The sequence below is a fragment of the Ovis canadensis genome, chromosome 14 (assembly GCF_042477335.2).
Source record: "Ovis canadensis isolate MfBH-ARS-UI-01 breed Bighorn chromosome 14, ARS-UI_OviCan_v2, whole genome shotgun sequence".
In the NCBI taxonomy this organism is placed as follows: domain Eukaryota; kingdom Metazoa; phylum Chordata; class Mammalia; order Artiodactyla; family Bovidae; genus Ovis; species Ovis canadensis.
The window spans coordinates 75,459,518-75,473,768 of record NC_091258.1 but is presented as its reverse complement, the minus strand read 5'-3'; the positions used below and the strand labels follow the sequence as shown (position 1 = coordinate 75,473,768).

The 14,251-nt window shown below is 46.5% G+C and overlaps 1 protein-coding gene across 1 annotated transcript; it reads left to right on the top strand.

Moving 5' to 3' along the window:
* The first annotated feature begins 777 nt into the window (after positions 1-777).
* LOC138418268 (cationic amino acid transporter 3-like) lies at positions 778-8,663 on the top strand. Its single transcript, XM_069549416.1, is given in 12 exon segments — positions 778-927; positions 2,698-3,097; positions 3,673-3,831; positions 5,527-5,692; positions 5,894-6,006; positions 6,177-6,399; positions 6,566-6,765; positions 6,867-6,969; positions 7,171-7,367; positions 7,562-7,734; positions 8,003-8,111; positions 8,278-8,663. Coding segments are annotated over 11 exon segments (1,908 nt in total). The 5' UTR covers positions 778-927; positions 2,698-2,718; the 3' UTR covers positions 8,364-8,663.
* Positions 8,664-14,251: the final 5,588 nt, after the last annotated feature.

Sequence of the window (14,251 nt, the reverse complement as noted above, 5' to 3'; positions counted from 1 at the left end):
ACCTAACATGACTGAGGGGCTTTCCAAGTGGCACTAGTGGTAAAGAATCTGGGTGCCCATGCAAGACATGTAGGAGACCTGGATTCAATCCCTGGGTTGGGAAGATCCCCTGGAGGAGGAAATGGCAACCCACTCCAGTATTCTTGCCTGGAGACTCCCACGGGCAGAGAAGCCTGGCAGGGTTGCAAAGAATCGGACATGACTCAAGTGACTTAGCACACACACACACACACACACACACACACAGAACATGATTGAACTGCACACGTAACATGAATTAAACGGTAAATTTTGTTGTGTGTACTTTACTACAACAAAGAAAACAGCTCAGGGCCTTCCCTGGTGGTAGAGAATCTGCTGGCCAATGCAGGGAACTCAGGTTCGATCCCTGATCAAGGAAGATTCAACACGCCTTAGAGCGACTAAACCTGTGCCCTGCAATTCCCAAGCCCGTTCTTAGAGCCAGGACTACTGAGGCCACAAGGCACAGCTAGTGCAGCCCACCCACCCCAGAGCCTGTGTTCCACAACAAGAGAAGTTGCAGCCGTGAGATGCTCCTGCACCGCCACAGAGTAGCCCCCACTCGCTGCAACTAGAGAAAGCCCTGCACGCAGCCACAGAGACCAAGCATACCAATCAGTAAACTAATTAATTAACACACAATCATCTTAACTACTTAAAAAAAACACAGAACCCTCTCAGAACCTCCCCCGAGGGTAACCACAGAGGAGTCAGGGCTGATAGCAACACAGCAGATGGTCCCCGCCCTCCCAGCCCCATCTCCACCCCAACAACCCAGGGGTGAGGACTGCATTCTGTGCTCAGGACTCCCTGCTTCGGTTCTTGGAGATGTCTCAGCTCCAGCCCCACACGATTACCCTCAGCCTCCCTGACTGACCAGTGCTCCAACTCTACTCCAAGGATCCAGTAAGTCTGGGGTCACCTTCTTCTGTGGAAGACTGGGCGCTGAGTTCACATCCTCCCAAAGAGACCTCTGCAACCCCAGAGTGCAGAGGGGTCAGCGTGGCTCCTGACTAGTGTGGAGAGACCCATTTTACAGATGAAAGCAGGAGCTGGGAGCTCTTGTGTTTTGTGTGAGAATTAGTTGGGGGGCAGCGGGAGGGGAGGTTAGATCAGTGCCTGGAGGTCTTGTGTGTGTGCTAAGCCACTTCAGCCTGTCTGACTCTTTGCGACCCTATGGACTGTAACCCACCAGGCTCCTCTGTCCATGGCGATTCTCCAGGCAAGAATACTGGAGTAGGTTGCCATTTCCTGCTCCAGGGGATGTTCCCAACCCAGGGATCGAACCAGCATCTCCTACATCTCCTACATTGGCAGGCAGGCTCTTTATCACTTTTTTTTTGAGGGGGACAGACGGGTGATACTTGTGCTCAAACAATAGTGAAGATTGGCCTTATACAGGGCCTATAATATGTGGGCCACCAACTTTGGTCTCTTGTATACCGTCCGCCTTTTGAATCTATGAGTTCGTCATCTGCTGATACGGTCAGCAGGTGTTGGTGTCTGTAGGGGATGATGGTAGGTTTTTGTTCAGTCACTCAGTCATGTCCGTCTCTTCGCGACCCTATGGACTGTGGCACACCAGGCTTCCCTGTTCTTCACCACCACCTGAGTTTGCTCAAGTTAATGCTATGTTGATTTATATTAAATCAATTTAGGGTTTGTTACACCCAGCAACACTTTGAAGCTGGTCTCTATTATTTATCATTGGCAACAACAACAGCAAAAAGGTAGTAAAATATACATAATATTTACCATCATAACTGTTTTTTGAAAAATTCAGCCCCAACACCCACATGGTTCACAGTTCCCCCTTGGGGATCTGTGGGTGGGGGAATCTTAGCTCCCCATCCAGGGATCAAATGCAGGTCCATGGCAGTGAAAGTTCTCACTCCAAGCCACTGGACTGCCAGAGAATTCCCATCTACGTCATTTTTAAGTGCACAGTTCAGTAATGTTAAGTATATTTACATTGCTGTCCAGCCAATCTGAAGAGCTCTTTTGTATCTTGTAAAATGGAAACTGTGCCCTATTTAACAACACCTCCCCATTTCCCCCTTAACCCCAGCCCCTGGCAAACCACCATTCTACTTTCTGTCTCTGTGGCTCTGACTCCTCTCGATACTTCATGGAAATGGAATCATACAGTATTTGTATATTGGCGAGTGGCTTAAGGGTGGCTCAGATGGTAAAGAATCTGCCTGCAATGCAGGAGATCTGGGTTCAGTCCCTGGGTTAGGACGATCCCCTGGAGGAGGGCATGGCAACCCACTCCAGCATCCTTGCCTGGAGAACCCCATGGACAGAGGAGTCAGAGGGGTTGCAAAGACGTGACTGAGCAACTGACACACGCAGACAAGGGAGCGACAGGAAGCTTCTCCAAGCCTCCTGGGTCTTAATTACCTTCAGCTCATAAAGAATCCCTGAGCCAAAGTGGCACATTTGGGAAGACGAATTCTCAACCCCCTCACTTCTCTTCAAGCAAATCTTCGAGTAACCTTGAAATATATTAAAAATCTTCTTTACGTTCGAAGAAACCAAAGTTCACACAGAGAGAACTTGTTCAGTGTGTCCTTTTACCACCTGCTCCCCATCCCTCCATTCCTCAGTGCAATTGAGCTTCCAGGGTCAAGGGCAGATGGACATCACTGATGACTTCATGTCTTGCTTTCTCAGCAGATCGTAGCCTTCTCAACTATGTCTCTGATGCTGGGTCAGTATCTTCGCCAGTTTGGTCAGAAGCTGGTCCGCAGGAAGCCACAGTTCCGGGAGGAACCTGAGAGTTCTGAGACCCATCCTCCGAACACCCTGGACCTGGTGGTGATAGGTTTGGACAACATGCTGGGAGCTGGCATATACATTCTGATTGGGGGAGTGGCCAAATACGTAGCTGGACCAGCAATCATCCTTTCCTTATTGGTGGCCGGCCTGACTACTGTGTTGTCTGGGCTCTGCTATGTCGAGTTGGCAGCCAGAGTAGAAAGACCTGTTTCTGGGTATTTCGTCATCTATGTCACAATGGGACAACTGTACACCTTCATCAGTGGCTGGAACCTCTTACTGTATCTAATTATCGGTGAGACGATGGGGATAGGGGAGAAGTGGGCCTTAAGATGCAGAAAGTAGGAGAGATGAGTGGGGGCTTCACTCGTTCATCAGAACCCTGTTATCCACCCTCAGGGCAGGGTTGGGAGAGGGGGAACGGTGGCAGGAAAACTGCACGACCTCATTGCACGCAGGTCTATCCTGCTTTCCTTAAATGATGGACCGAGAAACCAGAGGAAAGGGAACTGGAGGGAGCAGGTGAGAGGGAGGCAAGCCCCTAGGCTCATCCCCTGACCACAGTGAAGTCTTTGCTCAGCTGTCGTCTTCCTGGATTTTCCCTTACACCTCAACTTAAAAATTCAACTCTGATCTAGTCCCTCCTACTCCCATTTACCTGTGTTTCTTTGTTTTCCATCACTTTTATCTCCTAGCATAGTCAATAGTTGGCCTTTTTGTGAATCACCTGGGTCTCCCCTGTCCGCCCCATGAGAAACTCTTTGAGATCAGGTGTTTTTTGCTCACCTCCTGCCCCAAATATCTCACACGGTGCATAATAGGGGTTCAAGTTCTGTCTGCTTGTAAACATTCCTCCTTCTGTTGCTGCAGCCACTGCCTGTATAGCCCGGGCCTGGAGCTCCACCTTTGACAGCCTGATTGGGAACCACATCTCTGAGGCATTAGGGGGAACTTTCTCTCTGCAAATGCCCTCCTTCCTGGCCTCGTTTCCAGACTTTCTTGCCCTGGGCCTGGTGCTGCTGCTCACAGGTGAGAGGAGACCAGAGACAGAAAGGGAAGAGCAGGTATGTAGGGGGAGCTGGCATGGGGAAGCCTCGAAGGCAGAAGGGTGGGTAATTAGGACTGGGAAAATGGTTTGGAATAAGAAAGAGAGGAAGGCAAGGCATTTTTTCCTACCCTTGGACTATTGGTAACTTAGGTTGGGTCATTCTTTGGTGTGGGGTGCTGGCCTATGCATTTCTGCTTTATAAAACATCATTGTTGGGGATGTTCCCTGGTGGTCCAATGGTTAGGACACTGTGCTTTCACTGATGAAGGTTTGGGTTCTATCCCCTGTCAGGGAACGAAGATCCCACATGCCAAGAGGGGTACCCTTCAAAAAATCATTGTTGGATGTTGAGCAGCATCCGTGATCTTTATGTACCAGATACCAGTGACAGTCAGCCCCCCAAACTGTGACAATTGGAATGTCTCTGGACAGTGCCAATATCCCAGTGGGGCAAAAAATCATCCCAGCTGGGAATCACTTACCTAGACCAACAAGTTTCTTCCTCCATACTGAGATCAAAGTTTTTTTTTAACTGAGAGGAAATCCACATAGATTTAACCACTTTATTATTTTTCCCAGCTTTATTGAGATATAATTCACTTCATGGCAAATAGATGGGGAAAAATTGGAAACAGTGAGAGACTTTATTTTCTTGGGCTACCAAATCACTGTGGATGGTGACTGCAGCCATGAAACTAACAGGGACTTGCTCCTTGGAAGAAGGGCTATGACAAACCTAGACAGCATATTAAAAAGCAGAAGCATCACTGCTGATAAAGGTCTATGTAATCAAAGCTGTGGTTTTTCCAGGAGTCATGTACAGATGTGAGAGTTGGACCATAAAGAAGGCTGAGTACCAAAGAATTGATACTTTTGATCATGGTGCTGGACAAGACTCGAGAATCCCTTGGACTGCAAGGAGATACAACCAGTCAATCCTAAAGGAAATCAGTCCTGAATATTTATTGGAAGAGCTGATGCCGAAACAGAAGCTCCAATACTTTGGCCACCTGATGAGAAGAACTGACTCATTGGAAAAGATCCTGATGTTGAGAAAGACTGAAGGCAGGAGGGGAAGGGGACGACAGAGGATGAGATGATTGGATGGCATCATTAACTCAATGGACATGAGTTTGAGCAAACTGTGGGAGATAGTGAAGGACAGGGAGCCTGGTGTGCTGCAGTCCATGGGGTCGCAAAGAATCAGACATGACTGAGCGACTGAACCGCAACAACAGCTGACATACAGCATTGTAAAAGTTTAGGATGATCTGATAGACATGGATTTTGTGAGATGATGGTCACAGTAAGAACATATCCATCTGCAATTGTCCAATTCAGCAGCACTTAGTACATTCCCAATGCTGTGTAACCACCACCCCATCCAGTACCAAACATTTTCATCACAGCAGAAGGAAACCCTGTACCCACTGAGCAGTCACTGCCATCTGTCCACAACCACCAGCCACGAGCCCTGGGCAACCACTAGTCTGCTTTCTGTCTCTCTGGATTTAGTTACTTATTTCTCTAGCCTCATTGTAATGCATGGGGAACTTCCCAGACCAGGGATTGAACCTATGCTCCCTGTAGTGGAAGCTCAGAGTCTTAACCAATGGACCACCAGGGGAGTCCTGGATTTAGTTATTTTGTTGTCTCATTTTCCATTTTTCCCACAGGACTCCTGGCTCTGAGAATTTATGAGTCAACCGTGTTCACAGGCTTGAACATTTTGGTTCTCAGCTTCATCATCGTCTTTGGCTTCATTAAGGGAGACCTGCACAACTGGAAGCTCACAGAACAGGACTACCAATTGGCTGCAGCTGGATCTGGTGATGCCTACAGGTTAGGAGGGTACCCTTGGTTGTAGTAATGCGTGTGTGTGTGGTGTGCAGAGTTGGGAACATGGTGGGGACTAATGAGACCTGGGGTGATGGTCCAAGTGTGAGGGTCCCTGGAGCCCAGGACCTGTGGTACTAAGGGGCCCAGTAGAGATGGCCGAACACACCTCACTCACGTTCCTCCTCTTTGCTCCTCTCACCATAGCTTGGGCCTTCTGGGTTCTGGAGGGCTTGTGCCTTTTGGCTTTGATGGAATTCTCCAGGGAGCAGCTACATGTTTCTAGGCATTTGTTGGTTTTGCTCACATTGTCAGTGCAGGTAACATGGGCATCGTGTGTCCCATCGGGGTTTGGGAACAGAATGGGCTGCCCTTGAACACAGAGGTGGGTAGAAGGTTAGGCTGCTTTTGAAACTTGAAGAGTAAAGTGGGTTTTGTGATTTCACCTCGGTGAAACCCCAGTGACCCAATACCTCCTCCTATCCTGCAGGGAGCAAAGCCAGCCGTCCTCAGTGGTCCATGCCCTTGGCTGTCGTCATCTCCTTCTTCATCTGCTTTTTGGTGTGCTTTGGTGTCTCGGCGGCCCTCACCCTCATGGTGCCCTACTACCTGATTCAGCTCGAGAGCCCCTTGCCGCAGGCTTTCGTCTATGTTGGGTGGGAGCCGGCCAAATATGTCGTGGCTGTTGGCACCCTCTGCATTCTTTTATACAGGTCAGTCTCATGGTTTTCTCTTCATCTACTGTCAGACGCTCGGGTATCCCCAGCCCTCGGGACTGAGAGATGAGAGAAAGGCATCTTCCCCAGGTAGACCAGGGAGCAAAAGCCCCGGTCTCTCCTGTTTCTGCCCCTTCTCACACATTCCCATTTTCCCTTCCAGCCTTCTGAGCATCATGTTTATCATGGCTCAGTTGACCTATGCAATGGCAGAGGATGGGCTCCTTTTCCGGAGACTTACCTGGATCCCTGCCCCCACCGATGCCCGCACTGATGCCCGCACCGATGCCCGCATCATTGTCCGCACCGTTGCACCCATAGGAAACCCCATTATGGCTGTCTTGGTTCCTGGAACTCTTGCAGGTGAATAGACAGAACTCACCCTTTTAAAATCATATGTCTTAACTTGCATATTTCCAGTGGTTTCTCACTCTTCCCCCACTGTCTTTGCTCCCTCATCCCAGCGGTGATGGCGTTACTCTTCGACTTCACTGACCTGGTGGACCTCATGTCACTTCGGTCCCTGCTTGCCTACTCCCTGGTGACATTTTCTGTCCTTGTCCTCAGGTGAGACCCCATGACACCTGGACTGGGGGGGGGGTGGTCTTTGACTTGTAAGGGTTGATGGGGAGGGAATCATCTTCCACCTTCATGCTGCCTCCTTAATGTCCTGCTACCACTGATTGGGGAAAGAGAGGCATTAGACAGACTGATGTTGGATCAGCAGTAGGGGCTGTTACTACTATTGCTTTAATATTTCTAATTCAGGTATCAACCAGCCCAGAATGGAAGCATGGAGAAAACAGAGGAGGAAACTGAGACAAACCCTGAAGCTGAAGGAGGTCCTTTGGAATCTGAACCTGAAGCAGGAATCTCAGGCATTCTAAAGAGTCTGTGGTTCCCTCCCAGCACCATCCCCACCCGGAAATCTGGCTGGATTGTCTATGGATGTGCCTCCCTGCTTGGTGAGCAGTGGGATTTCTCCTTGGTCATATTCTGAAATTGACAGGGTGGTACTGGAGTGTGTATTTTGTCAGTTGAGGAGTCTTGGAGATATGATGGCCCCTCCTGATGTGGGCAGCCTGGGGAGGGATGTGACCTGAGGTCCTGACATCTTTGTCTTCTGGGTCCAGCCTGTTCTCCACCTTGACCCTTGCAGTGCTTCTGCTGATAATCCTGAGCCTGATCCTGTACTGGTGGTCCAGCCAGGTGTTCTCTGGAGACCCCGTGCTCACAACAGTGGCTGTGCTGCTGCTGCTGCTCATCACTGGGGTCACGGTCATCATCTGGAGGCAGCCTCAGAGCCCCTCTCCTCTTGAACCTACATTCAGGGTAGGTGACCTTATGGGTCTAAAGTGTCCACCTTGAGTGAAGGTCTGTGTGCTTTAGGTCTAAACATCCTTTGCTGGACAGGCAACGAGGGGATTTGCTGAAACCAATGGACTCCTCCCTGATCCACACTCAGTGCTTTACAAACTCAGTCTCACTAAGCACTGAGCACACAGTCTGAGCAGAACTGGAGTCTTCCTGCCCTCATGGGGTAGGGTTTCCCTTTCAGACATCTGGGGTGTGTTCAGGAATGAACTGACTTTGCTCACAGGTCCCTGCTCTGCCTGCCGTCTTCCTGGTGAGCACCTTAGTGAATGCTTACTTGATGATACAGATGACCACTCAGACCTGGGCTCAATTTGGCATCTGGATGGCAATTGGTGAGTGGTTTTCTGGGATAAAGAGGCTTCTTGAGTGATGGAACCCAATATTCTTCCTACTACCTCTCTCCTAAACTGTGTCAGACACCATGATAGGAGCCCTATTGGGCAGTTGTAATGAGGAGAGCACCTACTTTCCCTTCTCTCTGTCTCATTTCCCTCCTAGGATTTGCCATATACTTTGGATATGGGATCCGACACAGCCAGGAGAACAATGATCAACAGCCAGCAGCCTCCACTTCTCAGACTTAACAGAAGCATCCCTAGTGATGAATTGTCTTAACTACAGGACATGGATGCTGTGTGGAATCCCTCCATGCACTGGAGGATCTGCTGGTTCGAGGGGCACTGTGAGCCTCTATGGACTGTGAAGGCGGAATGCATTTACAGCTGTGTATTTATTGCTAGTGGACAAAGTGACTTCAATGCTGTAAATGCTGACAGAAACATTTGAAAGCATAATACACATCCAGAAAAGTGAATTTTCATGAAAAATGTACAAAAATGTAACCAGAAACCAAAGGAAGAAATAAAATATTAACTTGAATATAAGCAATGCCTCTTTGTGCCTGTTTCCAGTGAAAACACATAAGCTGTCACATGGGAAGGAAACACAGGTAACCATATATTGTGACAAGAAAGTGAAAGTCACTCAGTTGTTTCCGACTCTTTGTGACCCTATGGACTATACAGTCCATGGAACTCTTCAGGCCAGAATACTGGAGTGGTCAGCCTTTCCCTTCTCCAGGGGATCTTCCCAACCCAGGGACTGAACCCAGGTCTCCCACATTGCAGGTGGATTCTTTACCAGTTGAGCTACCAGGGAAGCCCAAGACACTAGAGTGGGTAGCCTGTCCCTTCTCCAGTGGATCTTCCTGAGCCAGGTATCGAACTGGGGTCTCCTGCATTGCAGGCAGATTCTTTACCAACTGAGCTACCAGGGAAGCCCATATTATGACAAGAGTTGCACTTTAGGGGGCTTTCCTGGCCGTCCAGTGGTTAAGACCTGGCCTTCCTATGTAGGGGGTGCCTGTTTGATCCCTGGTTGTGGAACCAAGATGCCACATGCCTCATGGCCAAAAAACCAGAACATAAAATGGAAGCAATAAAGACTTAAAAATGGTCCACATTATATATATATAAAAGAAAAGAAAAAGCATTACACTTGGAGGATATTCCTTGGAGGTCCAGGAGTTGGGACTCTGCACTTTCACTGCCATAGCCAGGGTTCAGTTCCCAGTCAGGGAACTAAGATTCTAAACACTGTGAAATGTGGCCAAAAAATCAGAAAAAAAGATTAAAAATGAATTTAAAAGAAAGAATTTCACTTTTTTAAAAAAAATTGAAAATCTAATCAGCTTTATTGAACAACTCATGACTTTAAACATGTTCTCATACTCCTTTTTTTTTTATGACAGAGCTTATAAAGTGTCCATATTATTTTTTCTTTAACTATTTGATAGAATTTAAGCAGAGAAGTCACCTGAGCCTGAGCTTTGCTTTGTGGGAGGATTTGTAATTACAAATTCATGTTCCTGTTATCTGGCAACTCAAATCTTTCTTTAGAAAAAAGAGCTGCAATTTAAACATGAGAAAAGAGATAGGTTGGAAGTAGAAGGAAAGGAACAGATACATCATGCAAAGAGTAACATAGAAAGCCAGCAGAGCAGTATTAATATCAGACAAAGTCGATTTTAAGAAAAAGAGCATAATAACAGATAAAGTGGGTTATTTTACAGTGAGAAAGACAATCAGTCATTTTCATCTTTTCCTCCAGTTTCACTGAGATATAGAATCACACTGTGTAATAAGCACTTTACTCTTCTGTCACAGACCCTAAGAGTTACACAGTAGAGTTGATGAGGAAAAGTTCTTAATTGAAAACAACAACAACAACAAACCTCCTGCATTGCCAGAGGTGAGTGACAGGGATGGGAAGTAGTCCTGAAGGTGAAGATGAAGTCGCTCAGTCATGTCCAACTCTTTGCGACCCTGTGAACTGTAGCCTACCAGGCTCCTCCGTCCATGGGATTCTCCAGGCAAGAATACTGGAGTGGGTTGCCATTCCCTTCTCCAGAGGATCTTCCCAACCTAGGGATCGAACCCAGGTCTCCCGCATTGGAGGCAGACACTTGATTGATAAATGGTTACAGTTGAGTGGAACTAAAAGATGGGACGTGGAACTAAAAGATGGGATGTGAAATGGGGAAATCAAAATAAAAAGGTGTTGCTGCAAACAGAATGCTTGAAATTGAGATTATACACACTGAAGATGTTGGTAATAATGAAGTGGGAACGAGCAACTGAAGTGCAGTGAAGGAGAGCTGCAGGTCAAGATATTGAGTAGCAAATTTATTCATTTCAGTTCAGTTGCTCAGTCGTGTCAGACTCTTTGCGACCCCATGGACTGCTGCATGCCAGGCCTCCCTGTCCATCACCAATTCCCGGAGTTTACTCAAACTCATGTCCATCGAGTTGGTGATGCCATCCAACCATCTCATCTTTTGTTATCCCTTTCCCCTCCTGCCTTCAATCTTTCCCAGCATCAGAGTCTTTTCAAATGAATCAGCTCTTCACATCAGGTGGCCAAAGTACTGTCATTAAAACAAACCAAAGTTACTACATGAATTTAAAAATAGATGGAGGAGGATGAACAGATTTAGGCAAAGTCACTGTCTTGCAAGTTCCAATGAAATCAGATTTAGGACACAATTAATGTGACTGATTCTGTCAGGTGAAGCTCTGATGGAGGAGGCTGACATCACCTGATTGCTGTTCTTCCCTTACCACTGGGGGACAACCAGATATCCCATGCTGCCCAGTGTGCTGTAACAGGCAACACAGAACACCGCCTGGAATACAGTCCTGATGAAAAGCTGAATCAGAAAGTCCTCAAGCCTCTAGATCAACCACAGCTCATCATGAACATAAGGGATAGATTCACATTTCAACTGAAAACACAGTCAACCAAAACCAGCATGTTGACAATTCTCCAGGGCAGAAGAATGGTCCCGTTTTTATACCAATTAAATGATATGACCCACAGCCATAAAAAGGAACACATTTGACTCAGTTCTAATGAGGTGGATGAAGTTAGAGCCTTTAATACAGAGTGAACTAAGTCAGAAAGAGAACAAATGTCATATATTAACACATATGTATGGAATCTAGAAAGATGGTTCTGATGGACATACCTGTAGGGCAGCAATAGAGAACACACTTTAGACACAGTGGGGGAAGGAAAGAGTGGGACGAATTGAGAGAGGGGCATTGAAACATATCCATTACCGTGTGTAACACAGACAGCTAGTGGGAAGTTGCTCTATAAGACACGGAGCTCAGACCCAGTGCTCTGTGACAGCCTAGAGGTGTGGGATGGCGTGGGAGGTGAGGGAGGAGGCTCAAGAGGGAGGGGACATACGTGTACCTCTGGCTGATTCATGGTGATGTATGGCGGAAACCAACATAATATTGTAAAGCAATTGTCTTCCAATTAAAATAAATAAATTTAAATATAATTAAATAAATAAATGATATGACCCAAAGTGAAGAGCCAATACAGACGTATCTCAGAGACGTTGCTTGTTTGGTTTTAGACAACCACAATAAAGAGAGCACTGTAATGAAGAGAGTCACACAAGTTTTCATTTTCCAGGGCATGTAAAAGTTATGTTTATGCTACAGTGTAGTCTATTCAGTGTGCAAAGTATTCTGTCCAAAAGAGCAATGTACACTCCTTAATTGAAAAGCACTTGGGACTTCATTGGTGGTCCAGTGGCTAAGTCTCTGCACTCACAATGCAGGGGTCCCAGGTTCGATCCCTGGTCAGGGAACTGGATCCCACATGCCACAACTAAGACCTGGCACAGTCAAATAAGTAAATACAAATAAAATTTTTAAAAGGCATTTTATTACCAAAAAATACATGCTGGGACATCCCTTGTGGTCCAGTGACTAAGACTCCCTGCTCCCAGTACAGGTGGTCTGGGTTTGATCCCTGGTCAGGGAACTAGATCCCACATGTCGCAACTAAGATCAAAGATCCTGAATGCCGCAAGACTCGGGACAGCCAAAAAAAAAAAAAGCTAACAACGATCTGATAACCTAGGGTTGCAGCAAACCTTCAATTTGTAAAAAATGCAGTATCTTCAAAGGGCAGAAAAGGGAGGTGTGCCTGACCATGTGTATGTGTTGCTCGGTCACTGTCACGTCTGACTCTTTGTGATTCCACGGGCTGTACTCCTCCAGGCTTCTCTGTCCTCCACTGTCTCCCAGAGTTTGCTCAAATTCATGTCCACTGAACGTATACATGTCTATGTATGTATACATATTAAAATTTGTATATGTATAATTAATTGGAGAAGGAAATGTCAACCTACTCCTGTAACCTTGCCTGGGAAATCCCATGGACTGGGGAGCCTGGTGAGTGATCACAGTCCATGGCGGTTGCAGAGAGTCAGACATGACTGAGCACGCACGCACAAAAACATACACAGAATGAGGAACACAAAACATGTTAGAATGGTTGCCTCTGGTGGGAAAGAGAATGAGAGAAAGAAACTGGAATTCTCTAAGGCCACCTGTAGTGCAGGGTCACGACTACGAGGGAACTTGTGGGTGGGGAGTACACATCGAGGAGAGGGCTGGAAAACGAGGAGGTGAAGCCTCTGTTCTGAAGCTCCTGTGTGGATTAGAAGTGACAAAATCTCAGTACATCAACTATACTTCACCGCCCCCCACCAACAACAACAACAACAGAATTAACCCCAAAACTTCAGCACTGTAGACACACAAATGTAGGATGCCTTTATGAGACAGGTGCGCAGGGCTATCAGTGTCTACCTGCAAGAGTGTCATGCTCATATCTGACACATGCTACAAAGTAGACTGCATCAGCAACTCAATGGACATGAATTTGAGCAACCTCTTGGAGATAGCGGAGGACTCTGGGAGGTAGTGGAGACAGAGGAGCCTGGCGGGCTACAGACCATGGGGTCGCAGAGAGTTGGACACGACTGAGCAACTGAATAACAGCAAGTGCAAAATCCTACAGGTGCATGTCAAAGTACATGATTTGTTGATCACACTTTACTGTATTCATAAATGCCGAACACGCAGGGAGAGGGGTTAGTAGGAAGGAATCAGGAGCCTGAGAACTCTTTGGAAGATTTTATGGTGTTGCCGTTGTCTTTGGGGTGGGGGTGGGGGCCATGCCCCACAGCTTGTGGGATCTTAGTTCCCCAGCCAGGATCAAGCCTCGGCCCCTTGCAGTAGAAGCTGGGAGTCCTAACCTCCATACCATCAGGGAAGTCCCTTCCATTATCTTAAGAAAAGTAGAAGGAGAAAGGGGAAAAAAGAACAAAAGAGAAAAGAAACAGAAAAGTTGGGAGACTGCAGATATTTGGGTTGTCATCAGATATAAAATAATTGGGGAGGTGACCAAAGTGTAGGAAGTAGAAAAACAAGCCAACACCGACTAATTTTTTAAAAATATTTGTCCATTTATTTGGCTATGTCAGATCTTGGTTGTGGCATATGGGATCTAGTTCCCTGACCAAGGATTGAACCCAGGCCCGCTGCATTGGGAGCACATCGTTTTAGCCACTGGACCACTGGTGAAGTCTCATGACTAAATCTTATTAGCTGAACAATACTGAAGAAAAATTAAAAAAACAGAAACAAAATCAAAACAAAGAAGCAGGAAAAAAGAAGGTAACTGTCTTTACTAGTCCTATTATGTATTTATTTTTTTATCAAGGTATAAATTATGCAAAATAAAATACACAGATTTTATTTAAAATTTGTTTCTCCAGTTTTATTGAGATATAATTGACATATAACATTGTATAAGTTTAAGGTGTACAGCATGGTGACTGGATATAATTATATATGACAAAATGATTCCTGCCATGGCGTTAGTTAACATCTCCATCCCATCATACAATTCTCGCTTCTTTTTTGTGATGAGAACATTTTCCCCCATCTATTTGCCATGAAGTGATGGGGCTGGATGTCATGATCTTAGCTTTTTGAATGTTGAATTTGAAGCCACCTTTTTCACTTTCTTCTTTCACCTTCATCAAGAGGTTTTTTAGCTCCTGTTTGCTTTCTGCCATAAGGGTGGTGTCATCTGCACATCT